Raw genomic sequence first — 15,673 nt, 5'->3', positions numbered from 1 at the left:
GAGCTAGTTGACCTAATCCACCTGCACCAGAGTAATTTGGAGATTAGCTGAGATTTATATTTGGAGGCTCTGTCCAGCACCTGTGGGATTGTTCTCTGGCAGAGAACCCGGGTGGGAGAAGGTATTTTTGTAAATGGGGAATGTACATAGTGGTGCTGGGAGGGTTGGGGGACAGTTGCCCTGAGTGCTCGGCCCAAGGGTGCTCTTGGTCCATCAGAGCTACACCTGGATGCTGGGGGCACGCAGTTCTGGGGATGGAACTTGGGTCCTCTCGAACTCTGGGCATGTGTCCTTCCCACTGGAGCTCCTGCCCAGCCCAAGAGACTGTAGCTCGTTGGCTGCACTCAGGCCCTGTGCGTGGAGAGTCGGAGGTGGAGCTCTCAGGGTTGCCCTTGAGTGGGAAGCAAATACAAACAAGTTGTTGGCTTACTTCTTCTGCTCCCTGCCATGAGAGTACAAAGCCGTAGGAAGGAAGATGCCCCCCCCCCAATGTCCTTTGAAGAATTTTTTTTTAAGGGGGGGAGGCTTCATGAGGAAGTCTGTCTCAACTGAATCGAAGTAAAAAGTGTGTGATGGAAAATGTCTATTTCTGAAAGGCCCACATGGAGTCCTACTATAATTATCAGAAGACGTGGTTCAATCTGCTCTGTTACCGAAGAGTCAAGTTAGGATTTAGTATCCAGGGGCTGGGGAGATAACGCAAAGGGCTGGAGCACTTGCCTTGCAGGCACTGAGCTCTGAACTCTTCCTTGGTAGCTTATGTTTTCCCTAACACTGCTGGGTACGGGATGGGATCCGAGTGCTGAGCCATTTGACCTATACAATAAGGCCAAATGTCACTGGGTGTGACCCCAGGCCCCCTGAGCACTGAAAAAAAAAATTGATATCACTTGCCATTCTGTAAGTGAAAATGGTATGGGCTACCAATATACATATTTCAAAACTGAGTCAGCCTTTCTGTATGGAGCTGTTGTGATGGTTTGTTGTTATGATTAATCGTTCTCACAGTTTACACTCACTTTTGAGTACTTTTCCCCAACTGTACCACATCACCTTCAAGTTTGAATATGTATCAACAGGCATATGGAGGACTTTCTCCTGGTGGTGTTCTAGAAGGATATCCTTGGCCTGGAGTCACATGGAGAGCTTCAGAATTAGAAAGACTGATAGTGAGGACCACAAGACCAGAAGAGGAAGAGATTGTCAGGGATGCCCCAGGGGCTGGGTGCTTGCTAGCAAAAGAGGGTCCAAGGTGATGACAGGCAGCGGGTGCGGATGTGTGCTTGAGGGGAGCCTGGCCTCGCAGGGACTGAGCTGGGCTGCAGGGGGCTGAGGGGCTGAAGTGGCTGTCAGGGTTTTGAACAGTAAATGGTTGTGCTAGACGCTTTGTTCCTTCAGTGTGATTGTCTCAGTGGTGGTGGTGAGGCGACTTTTCCCGGTCATCCTGGAGGCCGTGCTGGAGCCCATTAGCCCCAGTCAGTTACTTGAATGTGTTCGTCCAACTCCACAATCTGAATTTCCACAGTTTCATTGTACACAGTTGTATTGTTAACCAGCACTGAATAACTCGAAGACTGTGTTCTCTCCAGTTACTTAAAATTCAGCAGTGTCTTCTGCGGTCCTCCTAACTGTTCTACATCTCTCAGTATTTCTTTCCCAACTCAAAAACAAATGCTTTTTCAATTGCTGTTTCTGGAACGAGTTTCGTCGAGCTGCCTGCCTTGCTGGGGACTCCGGTGGCCCCGGTACCTTTCTGCAGATCCACTCCCCACCCACCACTGCTCATTCCCAAGGGCTTGGGGCTGGGTCTACAGTACAGTGTACCACTCCCTTCGCGTAGACTGTGGACTTCTAGTGACACGAGTGATACAGTCTGTAAAGGCTAATGTCTTTGACCATCATGTGAGTTGAGCAAGGCCCTTTTGTGCTGAGTCTTTTTAGCTGTCCACTGGGGTGAAGATACCACCTAGCATCAAAGGAAAACAGCATCCTTCCCAGATTTCCAGTCTTGCGAAGAAGCCATCTAATTTTTGGTAGCCTTTCGTTCTGTGCCTTTTTTGGCTTGACTGGGATTTAATGTTCTCACTTTTTTATTCTTTTTCTCCCTATTTCTTTTACCTTTAAAAAGAAAAATGTGATGAATATAGTAACACCGATCAAACTCACCTGAGGCCACTCAGATTCAATGAAGTTTGATGATCCTTTATTACAAGTACTGGAAAAATAATTGTTTCTGTTTAACCAGGAATAATAGTATTTATTTTTTAACTTCTCTTGTTCTCAACAGAAGAGATACCTTCTGTTGCTACCATAGAATAGTTGAACATGAAAAATAGCCATGACTCAGTTGTCTTAAAACATTCAAAGATAAAGTTAGATATGAAACATGATCTCCAGAAGTGAAATCTGGGATTGATCCTTTGACACAAGGACCTGGGGTGATGTTCTCAGTATGTGTGTGTGAGGGTTGGGGTGGGGGGGGATGGTCAAAGGTCAAGGACAAATTCAGTTTCTCTCTGTGCCTGGTGGGGGTTTGGGGAGGCAGCTGTGAGGGCCATGCCTGCAGATGAAGAGCTGAAGCTGGACCGGGAAAATCTTCAAAGGCACCGCATCCTCCCCCTGCAAACCAGAACCCATTTCATTGCAAGCACTCTCAGAGTGGTCCTTGTTTTCATTCAGCCCTTGACAACCTGTGCATCTTTCCCATGAAAAAGGATGCATGTTCACAAAATAGTGCCTGGCCTGACTCTTCTACTTTTCTTTTGTGTTCTAGATTTTCTATACTAGCAAGGATGGTACCAAGATTCCCATGTTCATTGTGCATAAAAAGGGCATAAAATTGGATGGCTCTCACCCTGCTTTTCTCTACGGCTACGGGGGCTTCAACATTTCCATCACTCCCAACTACAGGTGAGCACGGACAGCCTTGGGACTGGAGGGCCTTTCTGAACTTCTCCTGCCACTGCAGTGAAACCAGAGGCTGGCTGACTCCATGATGTTTTCTCACTCATTTAACTATTGTTGGCTGTTTCTGTGGCGGGTTAGGATTATGCGTTAGCTCTGTGCAGGCTCAGTTGGGGGTATGAGGATCGTTTCTAGTTGATCTCATGTTCTCAGTGGAGTAGGTTTTTTGAGTACCCAGTGCTGAGGCTGCCAGGCCCCAGGGGGTCAGTTCAAGTGTGGAGAAAAGGAAGCTTCACTGTCCGCTGTTAGTTTGTTATGTGCTGCCAACCCCCTGCCCATAGTATTGTCTGCAGAGAGAAGGTCACTTGTAGATTATGTTTCTCAGCAGCCTAGAGTCTAAAAGTAGCGTCCTAACTCTCAGCCAGAAATGGACTTTTTATATACAACCTTATTATGGTTATGAGTTTGGTTTGGGCGTCACGCCCAGCTCTGCTGAGACAACACTCCTGGTGGGCTCAGGGGACCATATGAGATGCTAGGAATGGAACCTGGATTGGCCCTGTGCAAGGCAAGCACTCTGCCCGCTATACTGTCTCTTCGGCTCCCTACAGTCTTACTTCATTTTAAACTGTTGTATGTGATTAGTCCCAGCTAATTTTTAGGGCTGGAGCAATAGCACAGCAGGTAGGGCGTTTGCCTTGCATGCGACCGACATGGGTTCGGTTCGATTCCTCTGTCCCTCTTGGAGAGCCTGGCAAGCTACCAAGAATATCCCACCCACACGGTAGAGCCTGGCAAGCTCCCCGTGGCATATTTGGTATGCCAAAAACAGTAACAACAAGTCTCCCAATGGAGACATTACTGGTGCCCGCTTGAAATCGATGAGGAGGACAGTGCTACAGTGTTAATTTTTGTTCAGGAACAGAAATTCACACTTATCCTATAGCTGCTTTTTACAGAAAGATTATCTTCTGTCAGTTATTAATGTCAGTGAGTGAAAGTAGGATTTGCCTTGAGAATTGTTGATTAAAACAGAATCTCGGGCTACAGTACCAGCTTACAACCCTTGCCTGAGCAGAGCCATCCCCCGTGCTGTCTGCTCCCAGCTTCACGCGTGCACTTTCTCATTATGGAAGAAATGGATGTGTCCCCAGGGAATCAACTGAGAGGGGAGTGGACCAGCCATCCCACATTTGATCCCAGAAGACTGTCACTTGGCTTTAACGTCTGTAGAGAGCTCAGCTAATTGTTCAAGACTTGCCAGAGTATTTACCAGGGCCCCTGCCATCAGCTGTAGAACCAAATTCTCTGACCTGCCTTGAAAATCTGGCAAGGGTTTGATTTCACCTCTGGTTGGTAAGAAACCTCGGTGCTTGTGGAATCATTGCGTAGGACAGTATTCTCAGAAGATTGATGGAGTGTTCCTGTAGGACGGTGAAGAGAAGGCAGTGAGGAGAGCATGGGGCCCGTGGCTCATAGGCCACATGGCAGCAGTGCTCTGGGCTTCCTGTTGCCCCTGCCCTATGGGACACTGGTCCATACCGAGCCCGAAGGGTTCTTTCTCCTTGGCGTCCCAGCACCTCCGACAAGATTCCCCAGCAGGAGAGGGACGCCCTTCCTGGCGGGTTTGAGGCTGCGGTGTGGCCTCTCTGTCCATTGAGTCTCTGATTAAAGTCTACTGGTTCATCAAACTCCCCAAAGCCCTCAGAGCAAACCATGGACGATGTCCTCGTTTGTACCTTTTACTGCTCACAGTGATGAAGTGCAAGCTGCAGCTTCATGCAGTGAATTGGTCAGACTCACATGCTGTTCTCTCCTGCCTTCAGCCCCCCAGGGACCAAGGGGCCGACCACAGTGATTCCTGGGGGCTCCACTGTAGTTTATAAGCCCCCTTTCTTCCATCTATGCAGCCAGCAAACCTACCCTGCTGGACATCCAGAGATGTGTAAGGGAGAATCCCGCTACCATTTTTATCCTTAGAATCCAGTAGATAGATGCACTTCTAGTTTCAAAGGAGACTTGTCAGAGGTGCAGGCAAATGTTGGAGGCCAAGGGATTAACCATGGTCACAGACAGCCTGACGCATCTCTCCCTTCGTCTTCATTCGTTGGAAATTAGCTCTAGCATGGTCTGTGCCGCAACCATGCTAGAGCTAATTTAAGAGATCTGTGCTCTTTCAAGTTGCAGAAGCCCCAGTTAAAGGGGGAAATGATTTTTTTTTAAAAAAAAGTCCTCATTTTCCTAAAAGCTTTTTTTTTTTTTAACTTTTATGGAGCGATAGCACAGCGGGTAGGGCGTTCGCCTTACAAGCGGCCAACATGGCCGACCCGAGTTCGATTCCTCCGCCCCTCTCGGAGAGCCCGGCAAGCTACCGAGAGTATTCGATATGCCAGACACAATAACAACAAAGTCTCCAATGGAGACGTTACTGGGCCCGCTCGAGCAAATCGATGATCAACGGGAGGGCCTTTAGATTTTTAGATTTAGATTTATTTCTAGAAAACTTTCCCTAGCCCCAAGCACTCATTTTTTAGTTCCTGGTTCTGTGACCCTGACCCCCACCTCTCTTTCTCTATTATCCAGTGTAACATCCAAATGTCTTTTTTAATTTAAAAAAAAAAAAACCCTGGAAAACCTATTCAGAATCTGTTTGGAAGTGTGTAGGGTGCCTTGTGGTTTTTCCCACTTGAATAATTAATTAAGAGTGACTGGACTAAAACAGGGGCACATGAGTAGGAGCTGTGCCCAGCTCAGCTCCATTGAGACAAAGGCTGGATCCCGTAGTAGTCATTTGTATGGAAAGTTGTGTAGAAGTGGAATCAGTATTTAATGAGGGTCTCTCCCTTATTCTCCCTCCTCTTCCCCCTCCCCCTTCCTGCCCTTATCCTTCCCTCCCCCTCTCCCTCCCTCTCCTCTTGGATTGTGAATCAGAGTCCTGATTTAGAGAGTACACAATGTACCCATGTCGAAAAACAAGACATACTGAATGCTTAGATTCATCCAGTGTGAGCAAGGCAGATAAATAGCCATCAGAAGTTATTTATTTTTCATTTTAATCAAGTTCTATGAAACTGCTGAGAAGCTCTTCGTTAGCTCCCTGTCCCTGGGGTATTTCTGGGGAGTGGGTGGGTCTCACTTGGTAACGTATTCTGCTCTCTGCTCCCTCCCAGTGTGTCCAGGCTGATTTTCGTGAGACACTTGGGGGGCGTCCTTGCAGTGGCCAACATCAGAGGTGGCGGCGAGTATGGGGAGACGTGGCACAAAGGTAAAGGTTCACGTGGGGCTTTCACGCAAGTATGATGACAAAGTCAGGGTCGGGCTGGAATGCGCCGGGCGGAGGGGATTCGGAACAGAAAAGCACTCAGCTCAACAACAGAAAAGCCAGAAACTTTCCAAACCCATTGCAGGCTGCACACCACCACTAAAAGCACCTAGTCGGGGCTGGAGCGATAGCACAGTGCGTAGGACATTTGCCTTGAACGTGGCCAACCTAGGTTCGATTCCCAGCATCCCATATGATCCCCCCCAAGCACCACCAGGAGTAATTTCTGAGTCCACGAGCCAGGAGTAACCCCTCTGCAATGCCAGGTGTGACCCAAAAAGCAAAAACAAAAGGCACCCCAGTCTTCTCCTGTTTCACTTCGAGTATCTTTACTTTTTTTTTTTAATGAAGCAGACGCATTCACATTCATGTACACTATGATCAGATGTTTCTATAGCAATACATAGGACACTTTATTAGTTATTTGGTTATTGACTTTTGAGCCACACCCAACAGTGCTCAGGGCTTACTCCTAACTCTGCACTTAAGGATCCTCCTGACAGTCTTGGGGGACCAATATGGGATGCCGGGGATTAACCCAGGGCTGCTCGTGCAAGGCAAAGCGCCCAACCCGCTGTGCTGTCTCTCTCCCAGCAGCTTGGGACAAATTTTTATCTTGACAGATGTGAATCTCGATGAGACTTTCTGGCCTCCTGGGTTCGCCCAGCTTTTATTACTGTCTACACTCTTTCGAAATGAAAGTATTTCCGATATCTCCAGTGTGGGGGGTCGTCCCTCTGTTTGTTGTCTCTGCTCTTCTCCAGACCATGGAGAAGTCACACCTTCTAACATTGCCGCTCACTTTCTGCCACGTGCAGGTCTCAGCATAAGGACCCCGTGTTTTCCTTTCCTGGTTTCAGTGCTACAGTCTCCATAGTCTGTTCTGCCCGAAGCCCATCTTGTTGACTGAAGACCCTCTCTGCACTCAGCTTCACGCCCCCCTCTCCCCCCATTTTTCAAGAGCAGTGACCTTTATTTGGAACAGGGTGGGGCCATACCCAGTGGTGCTTGGAGAACCTAACAATGCCAGGGATCGAACCTGGCTCTCCCACATGCATAACCTTTGTAGAAACCCTCTGGGCCAGCTTCCCAGTCCAGCAATCTTTATTTTAATGCCCATCTCGTCCTTTTCTTTATATCTGAAATAGTCGCCTTCCCACCACAGTGTCCCTTGGTTCTGATTCACTGCATCCAGTCAAATTCACAGAGACCCAGAGAGATATGAAAACATATTTTTCACAAAGACCCCTGGGGTTTGGCGCTCGAGTAAAGGCCCCCGGGCATCAGCCCTAGGGTGGACCTCAGACCCTCAGACCGTGCGCTCCGTGAGACTCTTAGCACTCTCCAGCACACGGACCTCAGGCCTGCCTGCCTTGCCCAGCTCCACTGCTTCCACATCATCCGTCCTGAAAATTTAGCAGCCCTCACCATGTTTGCTTTTGTTTTGTTTTGGGCCACACGCCCAGAGATTCTCAGGGGTTACTCCTGGCAGCTCCTGGACCTTATGGGATATCGAGGCCGGCGGCATGAGAAGCAAATGTCCCACCTGCTGTCCTGTCTCTCTGGCCCCAGCCCTGTTTGAATTGCCGATGGAATTCAATGCATCTCTTCTATTTTGTGCTGATGTTAAGAGTTTAATCACATTGCAACCATCCTGTGAGAGTGACTATTTTAAAGATGACTGACAAAAGGAGGATAAGTAACGGCAAAAATCTCTGCATCCGTGGGAGGTTTGCTTGGCATCCCAGATCTGGAGGCTAAATCTAGCCCTGCCTTGATTTACCTGATTCCACATGTGTGAATCAGGTGTGGGGGATGGTGCTCCATCTGCCCTCAGTGCCTGGGCTGCTGCTTCTGTGGCCACCTCCTCAGAGAACTTTCTGCAATTCGCCATGAAACCCTCTCCGGGCTTCAGGGCTCACTCTGTGAGGAAGGAGATCCTTGAGCAGACAGAGGGACCCTCCTCAGCGAATCCATTTATTATCGGGTGGTCTGGGAGGGTGAAGGGCGGGGATGCGGAGTGGGGCTCGACTCAGGCTAAAGCACACTGTGCTCAAACCCACAAGTAGACATTCTCCAGAATCAGGCAGGGAAAGAGCCCGACGTGCATCTTTTTCAGGGAGAGTCCAGCATGTGGGACTCACTGATAAATCTAAATTCCATCCTGTTAATTGGGTTTAAAATTTAATGTTCTTTAGAAAAAAAAAATACAGTTGTCGACCCAAAATGATGGCTTTTCTGGAAACCGAGTAATCCTAGCTGTTCTAATTCTCTACATAATTTCTGATTAAAATCTTAATAACATTTGTTTTGAGACGAGGAGGGGGAATATCCACAGTGGCACTGCTTCAGCCTTAATTGAATTTCTGCAAGAAGTGGTTCATCTTCGCTATCTAATTAGAGCAAGCGGGTCTGCCTAAGATGGAGGGGATAGCAGAGTGTGGGGGTGTGGGGGTGTGGGGGTGGGGGGCAGGTTGCAGGACTGACTGCCCCTCATCACGTGCCCAACCCAGGTTGCTCAGAAATGCGCACGCACATACACGCACGTGTACACACACACACATACACACACACACACACACTCCGCACATGCACATGCACCACCTCACCCTCCCACACACACACACCATCACCACCACACACTTCTTCCTGTTGGTGTGGCTTCCCTGTGCTACAGGCAGAACTCAGGACTGAGCACTGCTCACTCAGGATCTGAGTTTAGACTTGGGTTCAGCTTGCCTGCAGGGAAGCTGTTCTCTTTGCCCACAGGCTCTGGTCCCTCCATTCTCCCTTGTGGTTTTTTCTTTTTTTTCTTTCTTTCTTTTTTTTTTTTTTTTTTTGCTATTTTTGTTTGGTGGCCACAGCCAGCGATGCTCAGAGGTCACTCCTGGCTCTGCATTCAGGAATCACTCCTGGCAGTGCTCAGGGGACCATGTGATTTGCCAGGGATCAAACCCAGGTCAGCTGCGTGCTGCATTGCTCCAGCCCCATTCTCACTCTTGACCACACAGAGCCTGTTCCTGCTGGGCCCTTTGCCTTTGGAAGTTCTAGGAGCTTGGAAGAAGTACACAACCACCGTCTTGATGGGTGATATTGGGACTGATTCTGGGTCTACACACTGAATTCTAAAGTCAGGGTGCTTTCTTGCCTGTCCCCGTAGTCCCTTTGTTTTGAAGTTGGTTGAAGTTGGTCAAAAGCTGGAACTCTGCCCTGTGAGCATTTCAATTCCCCATTAAGGCTAAACTATATCTGTTTGGGTAATGAACTGTCTGTGACTCTGTTGCCTCATAGGTGGGATCTTGGCCAATAAACAAAACTGCTTTGATGACTTCCAGCGAGCTGCTGAGTATCTTATCAAGGAAGGCTACACCTCTCCCAAGAGGCTGACTATTAACGGAGGTTCCAACGGAGGCCTCTTAGTGGGTGAGGACCGCTTCAGTTTTTAATTTTTAATTGCTTTTCCTTCCTAGATGATACTGGGGGCTTTCAGATACGAATTGCAGCACCAGGTGCACTTTGGTTGCTGCAGAGGCATTGGGGGGGGGGGGGGGGTAGGGGTGTCGAATGCAGAGCCCCCAAGGAGAACTGTGTCCTCCTGACTCCTATCACCCTTCTACTACCACACCCTCAGCACCGAGGTCCAGGAACACCAGGACAAGCAAAACTGCGGGAGCTCTCACACCTCCCGGACAATCGAGGCCTGACCTCACCCAGGTTTCTCAGCCTCGTGGCCTGTTCTTACAGAAAAGAATTTCAGGAGAAGAAAAAATAGTGAAGCAAAGGAATTTTATTTTGGTAACCTGAGGGAGGGAGAAAAGGAATACCATTCCAGAACCAACACGGGTTGGGCCAAGAGTTGTGCCAAAGGGTGTGTGATTTAAGGAAAAAGGCAAACAGTATTCTAAAAGCTTCTCAGGGCTATTTGCTTCATTTTGATTTTCACTCATGGACCGTCTCCCTTTTTTCTTTTTTCCGGATTTTAGCCGCTTGTGCAAATCAGCGTCCTGACCTCTTTGGTTGTGTTATCGCTCAAGTCGGAGTAATGGACATGTTGAAGTTCCATAAATACACCATCGGCCACGCCTGGACCACCGACTACGGGTGCTCAGACAGCAAACAACACTTTGAATGGCTGATCAAGTAAGATTTTAATTAGCATGCACTTTTGTCAATAATGGTGGATGTAAGTGTTGAGCAGTCAGAAGGGTGACCGTTCCCCTTAGTGCTTATATTGGCAATCACAGTTTCCCCTCACACAACATGGATCCTTATGTGCCGGGGTTGGTTGGTTGGTTGGTTGGTTGGTTGGTTTTTAAGCCACACCCAGCAGTGCTCAGGGGTTACTCCTCATTCGGCACTCTGGGATCACTCTCGACGGTGCTCGGGGGGAAATATGGGATACTGGGGATCAGATCCAGGTAGGCTGCACCTAAAACAAGTGCTGTGCCCACAGTACTATCTCTCTAGCCCGTCTCTCTCTTTTTTTTCCCCCTCTCCTGTAAACATATAACTGAGGGCCATAGAGTTAGTACAGGAGACAAGGTCATAACCTTGCGTGTAGTGGTTACAGCCCTCGCTCAGATTCCTGACCCCACACATGATCATTTTAGTACCAAGCCAGGAATAATTCAAGCCCCCTACCCCATTCCTATCCTGCCAAAAAATAATAGAATATGCCAGTTGATCTGTGTATATGACCTGTATATATTCTATTTGGGAAATAGAATATACAAATACTTTAAATATATTTTCTGTATCATTTCATTAGTGTTTTTTCTGTACTTATTTAACACATTACAAAAATACATTATTAATCAACAGACTTTGATTATTTGGGTGATTGGGTTTTGTTTGTTTGTTTGCTTGCTTGCTTTTTGGGCCACACCTGACGATGCACAGGGGTTACTCCTGGCTCTGCACTCAGGAATTACTCCTGGAAGTACTCAGGGGACCATATGGGATGCTGGGAATCAAACCTGGGTCGTCCGCGTGCAAGGCAAACGCCCTACTCACTGTGCTATCTCTGGAGCGATAGCACAGCGGTAGGGCAGTTGCCTTGCACATGGCCGGCCCAGCCGAGCCGGGTTCGATTCCTCTGCCCCTCTCGAAGAGCCTGGCAAGCTACCGAGAGTATCTTGCCCAGAAGGCAAAACCTGGCAAGCTACCTGTGACGTATTCAATATGCCAGACACAGTAACAACAAGTATCATAATGGAGACGTTACTGGGCCCACTCGAGCAAATCATGAACAACAGGACAGTGCTACAGTATTATAGTGCAATCAACAGACTAGGAATAGGAACGTTATTCTCAGATTTCCAGTGGAGAGAGGAAGTCAGTGTCCCCCAGCATTCAGAGGTTCACCGGAACTTACCTCAAAGATGCAGAGATAAAAATACCTCCCCTGGGGACTGGAGCAATAGCACAGCAAGTAGGGCGTTTGCCTTGCACGCAGCTGACCTAGGCTCGATTCCCAGCATCCTATATGGTCCCCCGAGCACCGCCAGGAATAATTCCTGAGTGAGTGAACCAGGAGTAACTCCTATGCATCACCGGGGGTGACCCAAAGAGCAAAAACAAAAAACCAAACAAAAAAAAACCCTCCCCTGTCTTCTTCTTGTCTCCATCTGTTTTCTAACTAATAAGAACACTTGCTAGGCCCTGCAGATCCCCACCCCATCCCCAGTTATTCAAACACCCAGGCCCTGCTGACAAGGGACTTGGCTGTGATACCGGGATACTGTGACATGTATGACCCTCAGGTAAAGTAGTTGGGGCCAGAGAGATGATGATAACAGAAGGTAAGACTTACACACAGCCAACTCCAGTTCTGTTGCCAGCAACATGTGTGGTGACCCCAAGCAGTACCAGGAGCGAGCCCTCAATCTTTCAGGTGTGGCTTCAGACAAATTCTCAAAGAACAAGATCCATCTGGATCATGTGAACGGGTTCAGTCTTGTGATGACAGTTGAGGCAGAGCCTTTGTCTAGAGTCAGAGATGCAGCAGAGTTAAAGCCACTGCTGCTCTGATGCGAGAGGGCGAGGGACCTCTAGCACCCCGTCCCAGCCACTTCCTAGAGTTTCCCCATAAGACTTCAACTGAGCCAGCCCAGATTGTGGACTCAAGAGCCGAATGTTCTCTGAAACTGCCAACTTTGTGCTGATTTGTTAACCACTGAACTTAATACATATGAGGCATCTTTTTTATCTCCTAACAGTTCTTTAGGGGTTTCCTCTTCTAAGCAGAGAAGTCGGGAGGAATAGACTAGTAGCTTGTTTTGTGCACAGTCCACCTTCATCAGGCACTTGAGACTACAACCTTGCATTATTGCAATCCTGTGCAAGTCCCCCATTTAATTCCCGAACACCACTTGGGTGATAAGAATGAGGCAGTGGCCAACATTTTCATCAGCATTACCCAAAGGAGTGATACCACACCCTATGGGGTGCTGAGTTACGCCTCCCCCCACCGGAAAGGGTCAGATGAGTTTATGAATCTCTGATGTCAAGATGTCAAGGTGCTTTTTGTTTGTTTTTTTCTCCTTCCTTCCCACATTTGGCATTCTTTCAGCACTGACTAGCCTGGGTTCTTGGCATGCCACGGAAACCTTCCCACTGTTCTAGACATGGGCTGGAACGATAGCACAGCGGGTAGGGCGTTTGCCTTGCACGCCACCAACATGGCCAACCTGAGTTTGATTCCTCCGCCCCTCTCGGAGAGCCCGGCAAGCTACCAAGAGTATCTCGCCCACACAGCAAAGCCTGGCAAGCTCCCCGTGACGTATTTGATATGCCAAACACAGTAACAATTGTCAAAATCGAGGCGTTACTGGGCCCGCTCAAGCAAATCGATGAACAACGGGAGGACAGTGACAGTGACAGTTCTAGACATAGGGGTATTTCGGGTTTTTTGGGGGGAGGTGCTCCAGGGACTCATGCACTCCAGCCTTCTGAGCCATCTCTGGCCCTCATTTCTGTGCTTTTTATGGAGAGTTGGCATAAACTTAGAACTTCTATGTCTGAAAAAAAAAAAAACTTTTAATTAGCTACTAAAGTACTACATTCTGTTTGTGGCATGGGTCATTTCCTTTCAAAAGTACAAATAGCTTCTTTGGTTCTAACTGGTAAAAAGTATAAAGTATTTAAAGTGTGAAGAGTTTAATAGAGGGGCCGGAGCAATAATACAGCAGGTAGGCCGTTTGATTTGCACATGGCTGACCCAGGTTCAATCCCCAGTATTCCATACGGTCCCCCTAGCACCACCAGGAGTAGTTCCTGAGTGTAGAGCCAGGAGTAACCTGAGCAGTTCTGGGTGTGCCCCCCACCCCCTAAAAAGTAGGAAAGAAAAAAATGTCCATATATTTTCTCAATCATTCTCAGTCACTGTTTAAGTGCATGAGTCTTTCTTTTTGTTAGCTTCCTCGGAAGCTTACCTTGAAGTGCGGATGGTGCTGCCTTGACTGACTTCCTCTCTGTTGGCCAGGGCCAGTTTCTTTCTGCTGGACCTTGAAAGCTAGCAGGTGACCAGACCCAGCAAGCAAGCAAGACCCAGGGGGTGGAGGTGGAAAGGAGGGGGATGTGGGAGGGATACTGAGAACATTGGTGGTGGAGAATGGGCACTGGTGGAGGGATGGGTACTTGATTATTGTATGACTGAAGCGTAAGCACGAAAATTTGTAAATCTGTAACTGTATCCCATGATGATTCATTTAAAAAAATAAAAAACTTTAAAATTAAAAAAAAAAAACCCTTTGTCACCTTCCAGGTATTCACCCCTGCATAACGTGAAGCTACCGGACGCAGAGGACGTCCAGTACCCATCCATGCTGCTCCTCACAGCCGACCATGACGACCGCGTGGTCCCCCTTCACTCCCTGAAGTTCATCGCCACCCTTCAGTACATCGTGGGGCGCAGCCGGAAGCAAAGCAACCCCCTGCTGATCCACGTGGACACCAAGGCGGGCCACGGGGCCGGGAAGCCCACAGCCAAAGTCATAGAGGAAGTGTCCGATATGTTTGCGTTCATAGCTCGGTGCCTGAACATCGACTGGATTCCATAAAAGGGATTTTCCCCCGCTGCCCCCTATCACAGCCGCAGAAAACCTCAAGGGCTTTCACACCGTTAAAACCAAGAAACCAACCGGGTTTAAGGTGAACTGGTTCCCCCACCCACCCACGTGAACACTATTCCTGCACTCCGTGGACCGCAGGGGACCAGAACTGCCACCAGAATTTTCTCTTTTCTAGGCTTCTTTTTAGTGAGACCTTGGTGTTTTCTCTTTCTCCACCCCAGGCAGTCACATGTTTAAATAAAGGCATGTTCGGATAAATAGCTAAATGGCAGCCAGTACCTTGTGAATATTATTAGATTGCTGAATTAAGAGTCCTAGTCAGGCATACTCCGTATCTAGCACTTTGGTGAAACTTGCTCCTATAATCATAACCAGTATATCTTTCAATGAACCTGAAAGTTGTCCCATGAAAGACTTCTTTGCAACAATAATAAATGCTATTTAAGAATGGGAGGCTTTATTTCTGGTTACTTTTTTTGTCCCCGGGGCAGATGTGGAAAGAGATTCATCCTGGACCATTTCTCTGGAACTGAGCAGCTCATCTTGCACACAGCTTAGTTCTAAACAGTGAAGTGTGCAGTAGCCCTGGGTGAAGCTGGCCAAGGTGGCTCCTGATTGACATGTGAACCCCCACCCCCATCAGGATATAGCTGATCTGGGCCCAGGGGGTGGGATTGCGTCTTGATGATGGTTCAGAAATGTTGACTGGTTCACCTGTTTCTCTGTCAATTTGCTACGAAGCATTTCTGGAAATTAGAGCTCCTAAGATAGAAAATTTAAGACCTCACTGAACCATCCAGACATCTAATAATCAGAAATCTCAGAAATTCCCCGGCTATTTTCTTAGCTCCCATATATCACTTTCTGGGAAAAGTCATACATTAAAAAAATTTGTTTCCTTCAAACTCTTTGTGTAATTTTAAGGTGAGGATATATCATACCATAAACTTCTGCCTGTGGGAGGAAAAAAATTTTTTTTAAGAATTGGACCACCTAAGACAGTGCTCAGGGCTTACTCCTGCCTCTTACTCAGGGGTCACTCCTGATGGTGATCAGGTGAATATATGTACTGCCAGAAATCAAACCAGCATCAGCCACATACAAGGCAAGTGTCTTAACCGCCACTAATATCCTCCAGCCTTTAAGTTATTTAACATCTCATATATAAACCACTATTCTTTGGGGTTTAAGAAATGCTGATTAAATTTGAGAAGAAAACAGTTTCCTTGTTTCGCTTCATCAGATGTGATTCAAAAAAATAATTGTTTGGTATGAAATATCTTTGTTTCTTTTAATTGAACAAGCTAGTTTTTAATTGAATAAAATTTAGAAAGACGTGAGTGGGGGTAGAAGGAAAGGAATTCCCATATTCAAG

The 15,673-nt window shown here is 47.7% G+C and overlaps 1 protein-coding gene across 1 annotated transcript in view; it reads left to right on the top strand.

Annotated features, from left to right (window-relative positions):
* Positions 1-14,749, top strand: part of PREP (prolyl endopeptidase) — a 125,849-nt gene extending 111,100 nt beyond the window's left edge. Inside the window, exons 11-15 of the mRNA XM_056125017.1 lie at positions 2,774-2,910; positions 6,075-6,169; positions 9,518-9,649; positions 10,210-10,366; positions 13,992-14,749. Of these exons, the coding sequence (XP_055980992.1) occupies positions 2,774-2,910; positions 6,075-6,169; positions 9,518-9,649; positions 10,210-10,366; positions 13,992-14,286 (816 nt within the window). The 3' untranslated portion in view covers positions 14,287-14,749. The remainder of the gene's footprint in view (positions 1-2,773; positions 2,911-6,074; positions 6,170-9,517; positions 9,650-10,209; positions 10,367-13,991) is intronic.
* The last annotated feature ends 924 nt before the right edge of the window (positions 14,750-15,673 follow it).

Source organism: Sorex fumeus, unplaced genomic scaffold (assembly GCF_029834395.1).
Source record: "Sorex fumeus unplaced genomic scaffold, SorFum_2.1 ptg000054l, whole genome shotgun sequence".
NCBI classification, from domain to species: Eukaryota; Metazoa; Chordata; class Mammalia; order Eulipotyphla; family Soricidae; genus Sorex; species Sorex fumeus.
Note: the sequence above shows the minus strand (reverse complement) of the source record. Positions and strands in the feature narration are given on the sequence as shown.